Below are 17521 nucleotides of genomic sequence, written 5' to 3' on the forward strand. Positions count from 1 at the left end.
TTTTCAGTCAGTAAGAGTCTGACACTTCCTCTCACCTTGCCTAAAGTGGGAGAAGTCGATTAATGATTTTCCCCCTCAAAAAAAATGCCATCTATGTTTACGAAAACATATATTCGTTAAATGACGTAATGTGGCAAATTACCTTTATAGAAAATTTTACGCCAGACTGCAAATAAAATTCAAACAAAATTCATCTCTATTTAACATATTGAACGCCGTGGTGGTCACCGGTGACCGACGTTAGCGGAGGATTTGCCTTCAACAGTTTTCTATTGGCAGTCAAAGACTTGTGTAGGAGAGCCATGCTTCGGCACGATTGGGCCGGCTCGACCGGAGTGATACCACGGCCTCACAGAAAACCGACGTGAAACAATGCTTGCGTTGTGTTTCGTTGTGTACTTGTACCGGAGCCTCTGGTGTTTCAAGTGTCCATAGGCGGCGGCGATTGCTTACCATCAGGTAATACGTCTGCTCGATTACCGGCATGTCTCATAAAAAAAAAAAAAAACACAGTATTGATATAAAAATATTGTGTAAACACTCACCGACGACGTCAAGTCTTAGAAAGATGCTCGTGGGAGGGTGGGAGGAGACTTGGCACTCGTAGATGCCAGCGTCCCTCTTCTGTACAAATCTTACTTTCAGCGTCCAGTCCTGGAAATTAAGAAAATATTTTAGAATACTACGAGTATCAGTATATACGTTGGCAAAACTACGAAATGGTTTTTCAAAAAAATCTTATATGGTTTCCTAGGAAATTTTTGGATTTTTGACTAAGAATTGTTAATTAATTGCAAAAAGTACCCCTCTTCCCAATCTCCCAAATTCCCCAACGATCCTTAAATTCCTAACCCACCAAAAGCTAGTAACGCACTTGTAACGCCTTTGGTGTTTCGGATGGCCATGGAAAGCAGCGATTACTTATCAGATGATCCGTCTGCTCATTTACCGGCTTATACCATAAAAATCCACATAATCAGATACACGTATTAATATACATACATATTAATGCCAAGAACGAATTCAGAGTTTATTTACATAAAACATAATAAAATATTTGAAAAAGTAACGAATCTAAACACTAATTGGCTGCAAGGAGAAACTTCAAAAGCACGAGAATCCTTTTACGTAGAATAAAATTAAAAAATAGAAACTTCAAGCTGTTGCTATTTTATTTCCCGTATTACATTAAAAATAAACCATGGTTCCATAATATTAGAAAAGTTTTAAATGATATATCAAGTTTTATTTCGACCTTATTTAGGTCTATAATAATTATGGCTACCGTACTCAGAGTAACTTAGTAATGACTTAATTGACTCCTTAGTAACGATTTAGTTCAGAAAATAATTGCTAATCGGATTAAGTAACCATGAAATGTCTCCGAATAAGACTTGTTTTTTTCGCTAATTCTTTACTTAGGGAGCCATTCGTGACCTTTTGGACATACATATAACATTAAAAAACGAGAGTTTCTCTGTCAGAAAAAAATGTAGAAAATTTGCGTTTCTTTTTAAAAACTCGTAGGTATGTTACCTACCTACGAAACAGAAAATATTTTTTGACAAACCTCACTAAAAGGTTACCTAAATATTTGTGAGAAAAAAACTTGAATGTGGATATAAAAAGACTGCTGTAATTTCATGAGTACTGAAGGGTTACACCACAGAATTTGTGCGGTTCCCAAAATAGGTACGTTTGAACTTTACATGGTACACTGCGCAATAAAATTTGCGTGTTCTTTTCAAATGTTTCTTTGGTATTTTAAGTAAATAAGAACTTGAATATTATTTGTCTGTCAAAAAAGTGAAATTGTCGTGGTGACCCGGAGGTTTAAGACGCCAGCTACTCATTCATGAAGGCGCGAAACCTACCAACGGCAACTATTAGGGTGACTTTTTCCGAGTTATATGTACTATAGACACCACTGACAAATGGTGAAGGAAGATATTGTGAGGAAACCTGCACATTTAATTCTCTTTCATTACAAAAAAAAACAATTTTAACAGTTTTGGGAGCATTTGAAAATTTCTTTACATAAGTTTTCACGCAAAAATGAACCTAAAATAGATATTATACGCAAAGACTACAATTCCTATAGACGCAAACGTGATACTCAATCAATCCAAGCAGAATTAATTAAACTACACTCTCATATTATATTTCCCGAAATTGCCCGAGCATTGCCGAAGACACCCGAAGCAAAATGATTGTACAGTTAAGACGCCGAAGACTTGAGGGTTTAATATCTTAGCCTAGCGCTCACCACAAGCGCTGTTAAGGGCCTAGAATGACACCAAATTAATTAGTACGCTTATTCACTTTACCTACCATCTGTATAAGAGGCGATGGAAGGTATTATAGTCCTTTTATACTTATTCGTTAGAGTGTAATTTTGTTTGGCTTTGTTAAATGTGAGTATAGAGGTTCTTGCTTATTATTCTCTATAGGAATTCCTAGTTTGGAACGAGCTACTAGGTTCATTTTGCCAGACAAGGGCACCAACAATTTTGTTGTAATGCCGACATATTTATGATGTTTTCAGAGCATTATAATAAATATTTTAAACAAATATCAGAATATTTATTTATTTACAGGTAACCGCGCAAGGTAGTCCGCAGCTCCGGATATTTTTGATAGATGGAACCTCAAAAATTAAACTTTGGAGAGGCGGGTAACAGGCTCAAACCCATAAAAGGCCAGCAATGCACTTGTAATGCCTCTTGTGTTTCGAATATCCGTCTGCTCGTTCACCGGCTTATACCATAAAAAATGTTTCCAAAAATTCAGCCATCACTTCAAAATCCACTCCAAAAAGACACATCAGTGACATTATACTAAGAGATCAATAAGTAATCCCTTGGAACCCATTCTATTTAGTTTCTCAAGATATGTGACCCAAAACCGAGAGGAATTAACATGCGTCCCCAAGATTATTGGTTTTCCCAAAGTGTAGTACCTTTGAAGAAACTTCCTAAATCTAAGTTTAGCTAACTCTATCTCCGGAACAAAAGGGGTGAATGATATTATTTTGTAAACGTAATAATATCTCGTTCTTGTATGCAAATTGTTTCTATTTATGGGTTATGGAGGTTGTGTTTTAAGTGCCTGTTAGGATGTTTTAAAGTCAAAGTCGAAGTTATTTATTTCAAATAGACCGGGATGATACTTTTGAATGTCAAAGCAAATAGTACAATATTACAATAAAATGCCTGTCATTACGTGCCGTGATGTGCACTTCTGCCTACCCTTTCGGGGATAAAAGGTGTGTCGTTGCTTGAGATATATTCCTGGGACCTAATTGCGGAATGATTCTCAATTGATTATTTGGTTTTATTTATTTATTTAAGGTCGGCTAACAATTGTTAACACTTTACATTTTTAAAAATACATAACACAACACTACATTCGTGAGTGTGTAACAATCACTTAAAAGCCAACACCACATGCCCTAAATGAGGCTACACATAACTTTTTAGGTTCTATTCCAAAGCCTGTATCGTTTTTTAAACCCTCCATTACGATTACTGGTAACTCTAATGACGTCATAAATAGAGGTTTGTATCTTACTCGCCTGAAAAGCACTGTTGCTAAAATAAGAATAATAATTAAAAATGTAAGTAGCCTAATTACTAGCCTAAGTACTAAGTACACTTAGGGCATCACTATTTAATCTTGTTAGGAGCTATTAACGAGACCTTATAGCCTAAAAATCTTTGCTCTACACTTTCTTAGGCGAAGGGACTTCGTGAAAGTATTCTGGTCTATATTAGTAGCTTAATTTTATTAATGGTATAAACACGAGTTAAGTAATATAGGAAACCTAATGTGTGGCAGTGACCAAGATATCCCAGTCCTTTTCATGAATTTTTGATTCTACCTTTTTTGCTTAGCATTTTAAAATTACCATTAGGGTCCTTTTTTACCTTTTTTAGGCAAAGACTATGTAAAGCCAATTGCTACGATTCATACCTCTTTTTCGTTCACTCGTCAAATACACTTATAGGAAAAAAAATGTAGGAAAGTATACTTGCCTCTGAATGCTGTAAGTGAATAGCCTGAAACCTTTGGTCCGAACTGTATGTGGTCAGGCCAACTGTTAGCAGGTGGTAGTCTTTTCTTCTTATCCATGATACCTGGAACAAAGGAAATTATGGTTAGATGGCTAATGGAAGTGAACAGTTCTGTTGTTTCATTTTTATTTTTATTTAAATAGGATGGCGTTTGGCCACCACCTCATAAGAGTTAGCTGTTCAGTTGGGACTTGAAGACACCCGAATAGTATTTTTCAGTAAACAGACTCCAGCAAGAAATTCCACTCCTAAGTCGTCTATTATTTTTTAATCTTGTATTATTTAGTCATATTTTTTCAGAAACAATCTAAACTTTGATCAAATAGAGCTAAAAAGCTAGCCTTTGTGTTATTCCACAATATAATCTACCCCTATTTCAAATTTCATCCCGATCTCTTAAGTAATTTTTACTCAAAAGACTAACAAACATCCACACTCACAAAATTTCGCATTTATAATATTAGGTAGTCAAACTATGCAACATAAAATAAATTCTCCTAAACGTGTAACTTTTAAAATCTCTTAACTATAGTTAACGGGAGCTTGTAACTCCAGACCTGGGTGTTTGCCAATGTGTTTAAGTAACACTGAGAGCGATTTATCGGAGGCTGCAATGTTGCAAAATGGCGGATTTTACACCGATACGTTAGCTCGTTTTGTTGAGGTTGATATTTAATACTGTGTTACGGTGTGAATTGTGGTTTTGTAGTGAAGTGACTGAAGATATTTATTTGAAGTTTTTTTTTTTTTATATTACGCAGTTGTGGAGCTATGGTGAATTAATAGAATAAATAGTTGCTACTAACTACTAGCTTCTGTCAGTAGTTTCGCCTGCATTTTCGTATGATAAAAGTATCCTATTACCCAAGTCAGCTTATACTTTGTCTGTATACAAAATTTCATAAACATTCGCGTGATTAGTTTCAGTGTGATTGACTCTTAATTTTTTTAATGGAGATAATCATCCAATAGCTTCGCCTGTATTGGGCGAGGCGAGAGAGAGTGTCAGACTTTTACTGACTAAAAACCATCCCGTTCCTACTTCTGCTTTCCGAGCTGGAGCCCCGGTAAACCCGCTAGATAGTCCGCAGCTCCGAATTAACTCTTACTTAAGAGTATATTGGTAAGAGATGATGAAAATGGTCATAGGATTATCAATAGCTGCATTCATAGTATTGAAATAAATCGCTTTTGAAAATACTATTTTTAAGTCTTTGACTGCCAATAGAAAACTCATCATGTCATCGGTGACCACCACGGCGTTTAAAACTTGATTTTAATCTCCAGTTCAACTTCACAGTTCATAGCACAATATAAATAAATAATAATAATAAAAAAACAGTAAATTACACACATAAATCGAGCTTCAAACTTTAATACAACCAAACCGCAAGCAAGGCTCTGATGGTAAAAGAAAATCAATCATTCCGGTGTGTGACTACAACTATTTTTCACACTTAAAACGGTTCAGCGGGCCTGAAAATACAGCTCGCTTGAAATCTAGCTCTGAAAATAAATTGCAGTACCAATTAATTTAATAGGCTAGACCAGGCTTAAATATATTGAGGTACAGTCAGCCATGTTATTTGGTAAGCAGGTGAGAAAATAAAGATTGATTTAGAATAGAGACAGTAACTATTGGTGTCAACCAATAGTTACTAGAAAGTGTGCCCTCACTAAGTCTTCATATTTAGAATGGGTCCCGACTGCTTCAATTTTACGATGACTTTCTTGTTTTAGGGTTTTTGCATTTTCATATTATGAAGAAACGTAGTCGGGTTTTTTAGTTTTTTAATATATTATGTCATCTACTTGCTGTTACGGAACCCTTCATGGGCGAGTCCGACTCGCACTTGGCCGGTTTTTTTTTTATTGATAGTGGCACGGTTGACTGAGCAACTGGCTGCCGTGTAACGTGTAGCAGGCTCGATTCCCGCACGGATCAACTCTTTGTGTAATCCACAAATTGTTGTTTTGGTTCTGGGTGGGTAAACGACGATGGAGAAAATTATGGTGTGGGGCAACGTTGATTTTTTTAATTTGTGAATAGTCTACGTTTAGCTACTATCTCGCCTGGTGAGTAAGCGATAACGCGGCTTAAGATGCAGCACGCTTGCCTAGAAGCAACCTATGTACTCAGCTTTTGAAGATACCCAGGTAATATCCTTCAGGAACACAGACTCTGGCAAAGAAATCCATTCCTTAGCAGTTTACACTTGAAGTAATGGATTCTCCTTAGAAGACACTTGAAGTGATGTGCTTAGTGCGAGTGCGAGTATCTTTGCCGATTGTCTTGGGTAAAGGACGTATATTGAGCATCAATCCGCATTGAGCAAGCGTGGTGATTAATGCTCAAACCTTCGCTGTGTGAGAAGAGGCCTTGGGTCAGCAGTGGCCACTTATAGGCTATTGATTTGAGATGTAAAGGACAAGGAAAAATCAACTTGTACAATTATTCCATACATTTACCTAAATATCTTATTATCTCTTAGCTTCAAAATAACAATACCTTCTTCTTCTCATTTTGAAACCTTCGATAGTCACTGAAGCTGAAAATACGATCTGACTTAAAACTTAGGTCCATCTGCTTGGCTACACAATTTTAGACTTAATAGTTGAAGACGTAGAGATTAGGATTGTATTGAAATTGTGGCTTTGTAGTATTGATTAAGTAATTTTCGTTGAAGGATTTAGATGTTTGTTTCTTATTATATAGCTAGCTTCTGCTCGTGGCTTCGCCTGTATTTTCGTGGAATAAAAAATAGCTTATGTGTTATTATAGACCATAATCTACCCCTGATGCATGACTGCTTCGTTGATCAAGGGGTCGGAAGTGCGACTGCCAGACAATGGGTCTCGGGTTCGATTCCCGTGTCGGGCAAAGTATAACTGGGTATTGATGTCTAATTTTTGTTTTAAATTCCATTTGATATATTATTTAAAAATATTAGACACGTAATTTTTATTTTCTTACGCAAACAAATACTTTCGAAGATAATTATATTGATTTAAAATATCGCGTGCCTTCTAGGTACGTTTTATACGTAGAAATTACTCATTTTCCCACTCCTAAACTTTGATTAGTTTTATCTAAGTATTTTTTTTTCTTATAATATGACAAAATAAAAAAAATGTGTTTAATATTTTTTCGTTATCGAACTGACGGACTAAATAGATTTTTAATTTTCATACCCCGTCATCATCCCTATTATAATAACTTAAATCAATAACTTTATAGGTATGCAATCATTGTATTAATTCCATTATTATAATTTTAATAACTATTTAATTAAAATTCCTGCAATTAAAATAAATATTTTTCGAAATCATACAGAAATATAAATTAAATTTATTGAAGCTTTATACTGGCAGGATTAAGTACAGTTCAAAGAATTACATTATTTTGTATTAAGAACTCGAATTTATTTGATTCGATTCAATCAATTATTCGGTATCGAAATCATGCAAGACTAATCGATTAATTATTGTGAAGCAAGATTGTTTCATTTATACGTGTCAGTATCGAATATTTATCAATGCTATTTATTAACATTAATTAAGTATGGGTTTAACAATATCACATCGATAGAAATTCACGCTTGTCAATTTTCATATAATTAACTATACCGTACCAAAAACCTTTTGCTTTTTCTAAAAAAATACGTTGCCCCACTTTAGTATTTTCTCCTGTGTCGGGGGTGCATTTACAAACTTACAATTTCTTATACACCCAGACCCGAAACAATTTAAGTTTTTACTCTGACATGGTCACAAACACTAGAATTGGAACAACAGTGCCGAAATATCGGAAACTTATAGAAATAGAAAAACATGGTAAATATCCCATTTCAAGTTCCAATTCTATCGAAACAATTTGTAGATCACACAAACAGTTGCTCCGTGCCCGAATTGAACCCGCTACACGTTGCGCGGCAGCCAAGTTACCCAGCCACCGTACCAACCGTGCAGTTTGCTCAACTCAGGCACCGTACCCAAAACCTCGCGTGCTAACCACAAGCACCGAAACGAACACACAACATATTAATCTTCATTAATTCCACACTAACGAAGAAATTAACCGGTTCAAGCCGGAACTAACCGGATAACGCCATGTGAACGGTAATTACGGATCGCGATTAATGTTACTTAATTAAGTTAAATTATTATTGTATTTGTAGATTGTTTATATGTTACATAGATGGTGTAATGTGTTTTATTCCTCAGAGGTAAGCAGAGGTGTCTAGTCTATTTAGACTAATGAATAAAATGACTATATATACAATACGGAAGTTGTCATATTGGTACTTGCCGTTGGTAGGATTCGATGTCGCACTCTTGTGCATAAAAAGGGGGCGTTTTAAACCTCCGAGCTACCACGACTCCAAATATAAATTAAAAAAAAAACAAAAATAGCTATATGTATGACTAACCATAAAATCGAGTGTATAACTCCACACTGACTAAATAATATTTTGCTCAACTCATAAATTTTTTTCTTGCATTACTTTTAAAATACGCCAAAGTTTTCAGTCTCCTACCAATGTAACCAATCTATAAATTCTTACTTCTATCGATTCCAAAACCCACCATTTGTTTTAGTTTACACCTGAGTATAAATTCGACCAGTTTAATGAACAGTTTACACCGGCAGTTACCTACTAATGGACTCGAAAACCTGTTGTCCATTAAAAAAGACTTAAAAATACTCTATATAGTGACCATTTTTTATTCTAAAAAGCAACTAGTTGTTGGTACACTGCTACTTAACATTAAACATATTCTTGTAAGGAGATTAATCCTGACCCATTTTCATTCTTCTTGTGTTATATCTATGCTTCGAAATGAATGAAGTCGAAAGTCAAAAATATTTATGTTAAATAGAACCAGAGAGGTACTTTTGAAAGTCAAAACAAAAATAAATTTTAAAATGTCTGTCTGTCGATCAGTCCTCTAGTGAAACTATTGGCTCGTTCCAAAGTGTAGATTCTTATGGAGAACAACAAGCAAGGAACTCTGTAGGTTACTTCGGCACTGTTGAGCTTATTTGGACTTATACCACGGCTTTAACCTGTTTGAGCTAATTGCCATATACTGAGAACTCCTGAGAATTTCAGACTCCGTGCTACTACTGAAAAAAATTCGAAATAATCGAAAAATACCCAGTAGTACTTTGCCCAACCCGGGAATCGAACCCGAGACTTCTTAATCGGCAGTCGGACTTGAAACCACTCGACCAACGAGGCAGTCATAACACTCTGCCTCACAAATATTTTATCTACAATATATGATAGTACCTATCATCGATAATATAATAATTTATTATATATACCTGAAATTATGCAATCATGTGACATCCAACCCCATTTCTGTCGGACAATAAATAACATAATTGACCGTTCCAATTAAGCCTATATTAATTTTGCTAAATTGGTTGCAGTCTGATTGGTAGTCTACCAACACATAGTATGTAGACATACTAATGTATCAATCGTATTTTAACAAGAAATACATTACGTTATTAATAGTAGAAAGGGTGTGACAATTAAAAATGAAATTAGTCCGTCAGCAAAATATAAAAAATATATTAGACACGTATTTTTGTCATATAAGGTTACAATTACTTAGACAAATCGAGGTTTAGGAGTGGGAGGTCGTCACGTAACGTTGCCCTATAAAATGTAGTCAATCGTGACATCACACGGTTTGAAATAACTATTGAACACAAGTCAACAGCCGGACAAGGGGTCTCGGGTCCGATTCCTGGGTAGGGCAAAGAATTACTGGACTTTTTTTGGTTTTTCGAAAATTTTCAGCAGTAGCACGGAGTCTGGAATTGTGCCCAGTATATAGCATTGGCATATTACATTGAATAGGGGGTAAGCCTATGACTTATAACACAAATGGTGAAAAGTGGGTGTACATTGTATAGCGGCATTACGAGCCGTAATATGCACTTCGGCCCACACCTTCGGGGATAAAAGGCATGGCGTTGCATTTCATTAATCAATCATCGAGCTGTAGAAAACACGGTAGTAATTAAGACGGTAGGGAATTGATTAGGGAGTGTAAAGAGCGCTTATTTAAGACTTTCCTCACACCACTACCACATTTACGCTAATAGACATAACAACGATTTTTCTGTGCATACAAAGTCACAAGCTAAACCTAACTCAACCGAAAACACACCCACTTAACACAAAATCATGACACGGAAAATTGTCCTACTTCCCCTTACATTAAACGACACATTAAGTCGTTTCTTGCTTGCACTACATTTAGCAAGCAAGCATATTTGTGACAACAATAAATTATAATGCGCTTTGTAAGATGTTCGGTTAAATTTGGACAATGTACTCAAGACTAACACATCAAGCTATACAGGACCAGTATAAATTGACCCTTTAACATACGGGGAGATGAAACAAAGCGAGGTCATGATAAACTGGTTTTATTGTACATGTTGATGTGCTCAGTACATTGATTCTTGCTAGCAGTGTGACATTGTTTCCTTCGTCTCAGTTGTCTTGTTGCTAAGCGAGTGTAGTCTTTAATGCTTTAATTGTCTTGCTTTTGAGCGGAGACGTGTTCTTTAAGTAGGTGGATGTTTAGAAGAGTAGGAGAGGGATTTGGTAAATAAAAATCTATTTATAGTAATGGATTTTAATTGATTGTTTAGTGTAGGAGAGCAATTCTTCGGCACAAATGGGTCGGCTCGAACGATGTGCTACCATGGCTTCATAGAAAACCGGCGTGATGCTAGCGTTGTGTTTCGTTTCTTTCCTAAACCCCGAGTCCTCAACAATCCTTAAATTTCTAATCCCCAAAAGCCAGCAACGCACTTGTAACGCCTTTAGTGTTTCGAGTGACCATCAAAAAAATTTGACTTTGGAATTCTGGTTACTAAATTGTACAGAGCCCAGAACCCAGGTTAATTCTAATTTCGATTGACATTGATAATGTGAAATTTAATTTTCATGCCCTTAAGTTGCAACACTAGCGCCCATTATATCAGTATTGGGTGGATGTTGAATGAACTACATTGTATAAAGTTTGGCTTTATATTCCGTACTCTGAATGCTATTTTAACAGCTATAATTGGGGTTGTATAGTTTTGACATTGAATAATTATTGAGATTGTATTAGATTGAAATTGCATTGACATTTAGATTGGTTTCAATATTAAGGGCGATTTTTCACCAAATTGGATGCTTCCACTAATCATATTCATTGGTACACCTAGCTTAGCACTGGTGGAAAGGGACTCAGCTAAGCTATGTTTTTTATATGCATGCTACAGATGTGTGCTTTGAATGAGAGTTATGGATGGCTTCCCTATTATCGATACATTGTATACGCGAGCTGCGCATCTTTGTAGCATATCTTACTCGCACAGCTTAGTACCAGTGAAAATGGTCACATAGTTCCACAGCTTAGCTACATCTTCGTAGCATAGCTACATAGCACATCTCTGGTGCAAAAGCACCCAAAGGGCCCTGAAATGTATACGGTGATAATAATGTTAACCGATCGGTTTGTATCATTTTAAGCCTTATTTATCTTACATTACCGATAAGAATTGCTTATACCATATTACACTTTAATTTGTCTTTTAACACAAACTCACACATTTGTCAAATACATTTTTAATGAAATTTTGCTATCCAATTTTCAGTTCTTCTACTATTGTTTTAGATTATCTTTTTCAGTAACCACTTAATTCTACTTGTACTTATGTCTTACAAAATAAAAATAATAGTCATGTCGTACATTCTGACAGCGCTATTAATTTAATTCTGACAATATTATTAAAAGTAGATGTAATTCTTCTTGCTTAGGTCTTATATGATTTATAGACATACACATTGTAAGGCTTGCGCCGACTTTTCTTGAATACTGAACACATTTTATTACATTTCTCGATAACTTATTATTTTCACTTTGGAATATAATGTACTGTCATTTATTTTAATAATATATTTGTGAGAACTTTATTATTTAAGTAGCTTTGGTAAGAAATGTGTCAGCTGTGTGTGATGTGAGTCCATTAATGGAATTAAGACACTAATGCCCATTTTTGATCGTTTAAGTGGCCACTGCTGACTAAAGGCCTCTTCTCACATGGAGAAGGTTTGAGCATTAATTACACCGCTTGCTCAATGCGGGTTGACGATTTCAAACTTCTAATTAGAAATTATAAGCCTAGGTTTCCTCACGATGTTTTCCTTCATCATTAGTAAATAATCTTAGAGAGTACATATGACTTGGAAAGACTCACATTTGTACTTACCACCGACACTCTTATGCATGAGAAGTGAGCGTCTTAAACCTCCAGGCCACCACGACATCACGACGACGTATATGCGATACATACACCTAGATCCCATTTCTAAAATTTGTGTCTGTCTGTCTGTTTGTTCTGGCTAATCTCTGTAATGACTGGACTGATTTTGACGGAACTTTTATAGGTACTAAGGAGTAACGTAGGCTACTTTTATAACAGAAAAATGATTTAAAATACAACAAAATAAAAATCCTAAACTCAGTCAGAAATCATTATTCTACGCAGACGAAGTCGCGGATAACAGCTAGTCTATAATAAAATTAGCTTGTTTCTTAATACCCTAAGTCAATTAGTAACCAAACCTATATTAATTTCATCTCAATAAATTACTTTAAGTGAGCCTGTTATAAAATTAAGTATCGAAAAAAGAAAATATTTTTCTTTACAATCATTTAAGATCATAGAAAAATAATTAATTGAGTCTCTTATAAGCTAATTGGCTGTGATTATGAACTATCTGACCTTTTTATTTGAATATTTAGAGCTTTTTTTAGCGATATTTAAATTGTAAAGTCATTTAAAAGGTAAATAGATTATGGTATGTTCACGATTCTTGGTCCTAGATGCCATAGCCGTGTACTGTGGTGGGTTCGATTCCCAGGGTGAGCGAAGTATTATTGGGCTTTTTTCGGTTTTTCGAAAATTTCTCAGTAGTAGCATGGAGTCTGGAATTATACCCTGTATATGCTCACACGCTGTTACGTGGACCTTATGAAACAAATGATGAAAAGTGGGTGCACCTATGCCTACCCCTTCGGGGATAAAAGGCATGACATTGCATTATTACCTAAAGAAGCATTCTACAGTCAGCATTAAGTAGTTTGGAATATTTATCGAGAAGTTTAAAACTCTATCCTTATTTATGTAGTCAATCAGACGCATTTTTTCAACGTTTTACTCTCTACTACTACTACTCTTTACTACGTAAACTCACACTTATACTAAAGTCAAATCAAAACCCATTTTTTACTTGGCTTCCGAAAAAAATATCGAATAAATCTACGCGGCGAGGGTCGTGCTTCGAAAGTTTGACAGTTTCCATTCTGGCTCCTGACCGAAATATTTCAATTCTTACCAACATCAGCACCTGAGACGTCGTACATCTTTTGAAAATCCGTTAGGCTGTGGTCTTATTGATGGGAGGATAGCGTTTTTGATAGGAGAAGCGGTTTTATATACATACTAGCTTTCCGCCCGCGGCTTCGCCCACGTGTAATTCGGTTATATATAGCGTTTTTTAATGATCTCAACAGGGCTTTTTCTTCCACAGGCTGAAATCTTGTTACAACTGGAATTAAATATAGCCTGTGTTACTCAGGGATGCATTTGTGCATACCGATTACGTCGAGATTTATGAACTGATTTACGTGATTCTTTTTTTGTTCGACTAGAAGAAAATACATACTATTAAACAAAGTTTCCCGTAATGTTACCTAGCCAGAAAAGTTAAAATCACATCGAAAATACAGGTGTATGCCATGGGGGTAGACAGAGACAATGGAACACCAATTGCTACGATTCTTACAAACCTTTCGCTTCATTAAAAGTCATCAGTCTTTTATTACATGCTTGTCTGTTAAGGGTATTTTTAATTTGGCCCTTTTTTAATGTTATCATAAGATGGTACATTATACAATTACTACTACAACTTCAATTAATTACCCTACAATTTTCATACTACTGATAGTCTCCACAACTACCTATGCATGTACAATATACATTATACCTGGTGTTAACAAGATTATCCACTCGCTGAGCCGACCTGACAACTCCTGGCGCGTGTGAACGCATCGCTTCTCATTATAGGTACATAGCGCTATGCAAACCAGTATAAACTTACCCCCAAATGTGTGGAAAGATTATACGAAGCTTGGCCATGATAAACTGGTTTTGTGTAGCTTGATATAGTCGTGTGTATGTATATCGACTGGACCACATGGTCCATGTATGTACCGCATGTTTAATCATTGATAATCAATTTTAGTACTTATTACTTATTTAAAAGGATTCATATTAGGTTACTAGCTTTTGCCCGCGACTTCGTTCGCGTGGAATAGTGACTTCCGGCAAATTTTTGGTTTTAACCACATAGTTCCCGATCTCGCGGGATCTCTTCAAAAATGAGATGTGGAAGATATTCCAGGGAACTCTTCAAAAATCAACATAATGAGCTCTGCGTTTGCACTTAGGGCATTGAAAAAATAGTTTAAAAACGGACTTAAACTAACTTAAAACTAAAGAAAGCTACGAATTACGAATTTATAACAATTAAAAAAGAAACTATATTACAACCTATCCTCTATGCTATAATAACCAAGCTTAAACTAAATAATTTAAAAGAAACGACTTAAATCTAATCTAATTAAAAAAAAAATTAGACTTACAATTTTATTAAAAAAACTAACTACAGTAACTACTAATAATCGATATCAAACTAAACCTACGTTAAATAGTTTAACCAAAAAACCAGGAAAACCCAACAAATAAACTTATTAATTGACAAATACAACGAAACCAATTTAGAATATACGAAACAGCAGGACCACTACAGACAAATAATCATACGACTGATAATACACTTTTTCTACGATAGTACCGAAGCGCTCGGCCGATACCATCTATCGAGGATAAAGACAACTTGGATTATTTATTTATACTCCGTTCGGGCATTTTCTTTGTACTAAAAGTTTAATTATATTGATATTATTTTTTTCATACCTTTTTACTATTTATTTACTTTTTTTCGATGAATTAAAACAATAGCATGAACCGAAGTCGTGTAACGATCGACATAATCTATACTCCGTTAGAGCATTTTCTTTGTACTAAATGTTTTATTATATTGATATTATTTTTTTCATACCTTTTTACTATTTATTTACTTTTTTTCGATAAATTAAAACAATAACATGAACCGAAGTCGTGTAACGATCGACATAGAATTATTTATAAATAATTTATTTCTTATTTTTATTTTTTGATTTTTGAAATAAAAATATATCTATGTCCTTTCTAAGGTTCTAAACTATATCTGTACCAAATTTCAACCAAATCCGTCAAATAGTTGCGGAGATTAATGGTATAAGCATAGAATGTTCGACGTGATTCTTTAATTTGACATAACTTTTTTATTTATGAACCGATTGACATGAAACAAACACTAAATGTAAATTTAAGCATCCCACAATATATTCGTGAAAACCGCATCCAACTCGGATCAGCCGTTTCTGAGATTAGCGCGCACAGACGAACAGACAAACAGACAAACAGACAAACAGATAAAAAAAAAGTTAATTACATTTTTGGGTTCGACATCGACATAACAATAACCCCTGCTATTTTTTTTATTTTTATTTTCAATGTACAGACAGCACTTTTCTACGATTTTATTATATGTATAGATATGGTTAAAAGGATGTGTGATTAGAATTGGTTTTCTGTACCTGTAGGGGCATTTCTAAACTTTACATACAGATCACATTTAGAGCCGGTTGGCTATTGGCTACCTGGTGGTCGGCAACCCAACTACTAGGTAACTAGCAACTTCGTACAGTTTTCACCTGATGGTAAGCAATCGCTTGCGCTCATGGACATCCGAAACACCAAAGGCGTTACAAGTACGTTGCCGGCCTTTAAGGGGTTAGGTATTTAAGTGTCTCTGGTACTCATACAACGAAACACAACGCAACCTTTGCGTGCCGTGGTATCAATCAAGAAAATCAATCTTTTACACATACAATTTTGTCAAGTCTACTGATAGATTATTGAAAGTAACCGTAAATCGATTCTTAATTCAATGTCAAACATTTTCTTTTAAAAACGTTATCGTTTTTAAATAAATAAAAAAATGGAGACTAAAATTGCTATCATTTGTTAAAATCTGACTCGTATCGCCTGACACGTCTCAAAGGAATTTGTAACTTAAAACAAAGATGAAAGAATTTCTTTTACAATGATTAATGTCTAGTTTTTATAATTAAAATTGATTGAGCAGTCAAATAGTATCGCTTTGCAATTTCGATTTGGTTTGATAAGAAAAAATAAATTGAAAAATAATGATTGCTTTATTTTGCTAACGATTGCTCAGAAAGTTCAATAATTTATATTATTTTTTTATAATGATTTAAACACATTTATTATATTTGATTTATGGTATAAGTCGGTAAACAAGCAGACGTATCACCTGATGAAAAGCAATCGCCACAGCCCATGGACACCCGAAACACCAGAGACGTTACAGGTGCGTTGCCGGCCCTTTGGGGACTAGTAATTTAAGGGTTGTTGGGAAAATTGGTGAGGGGGATAATATTGAGCCTCCAGTAACCTCATTCACACAACGGAATACAACGCAAGCTTTGTTTCACGTCGGTTTTCAGTAAGGCCGTGGTATCACTCCGGTCGAGCCGGCCTATTCGTGCCGAAGCATCACTCTCCCACACTTATCTTACTAAATTCGAACCAAATACTAATATCTCAATTAGCTAATTAATGATTATGAGGAACTAATAAACATATCCGTAGCTTAATCTAGTTTTAGAGGTGATAATAGTTTGTATTAGTAGCTCATTCAAAGTAAATATTGAATTTTGATTTAAGCGGGTTCTAAATGCGGGCTTTCGGGTTCAATAAATGACCAATTATACTGAATTATTCACTAATTCGGTAGTATACTTCAAATCACATCAACATCAACAGCCTATAAGTGGCCACTGCTGACCAAAGGCCTCTTTTCGCATTTTATATAATGGTATGCTTAATTTATGAATACGAATGGCAATGCTGCCAGTCTTTTGGGCACCCTACCTCACGACTCCGATGCGGATAATCTTTTTGATGATTTAAGTTAGTTTTTATTTGATTTCTTAAATAATTTTAAGTTGTAAATATTTCGTATTATTTTCAAAGCAGATAAGGCCGTGCCGTTTGTGTCTCATTTCCCGACAAACGAGAAATTTCATACTCGATTTTTAAGTGTACTTGTCAATAGTCTTAATTATTAAGATGAAAGTGTTTTCAAAATATTATAACTAAATAGTATTTTCTACTAGTCAAACTCAATATTGTTTTCGAAACGTCAAGAACGTTTACTATGAATTTTGCATAAAAT

General features: G+C 35.0%; 1 protein-coding gene across 2 annotated transcripts in view; it reads right to left on the reverse strand.

Moving 5' to 3' along the window:
* Nucleotides 1–17521, reverse strand: part of LOC118279399 (uncharacterized) — a 136280-nt gene that overhangs the window by 38938 nt on the left and 79821 nt on the right. For both annotated transcript variants that reach the window (XM_035599093.2, XM_050698317.1), the window contains exons 4-5: nucleotides 4035–4136; nucleotides 546–654 (exon numbers count right to left, since the gene is read on the reverse strand). In XM_035599093.2, the coding sequence (XP_035454986.1) occupies nucleotides 546–654; nucleotides 4035–4136 (211 nt within the window). The remainder of the gene's footprint in view (nucleotides 1–545; nucleotides 655–4034; nucleotides 4137–17521) is intronic.

This window comes from Spodoptera frugiperda, chromosome 14 (assembly GCF_023101765.2).
Source record: "Spodoptera frugiperda isolate SF20-4 chromosome 14, AGI-APGP_CSIRO_Sfru_2.0, whole genome shotgun sequence".
NCBI classification, from domain to species: domain Eukaryota; kingdom Metazoa; phylum Arthropoda; class Insecta; order Lepidoptera; family Noctuidae; genus Spodoptera; species Spodoptera frugiperda.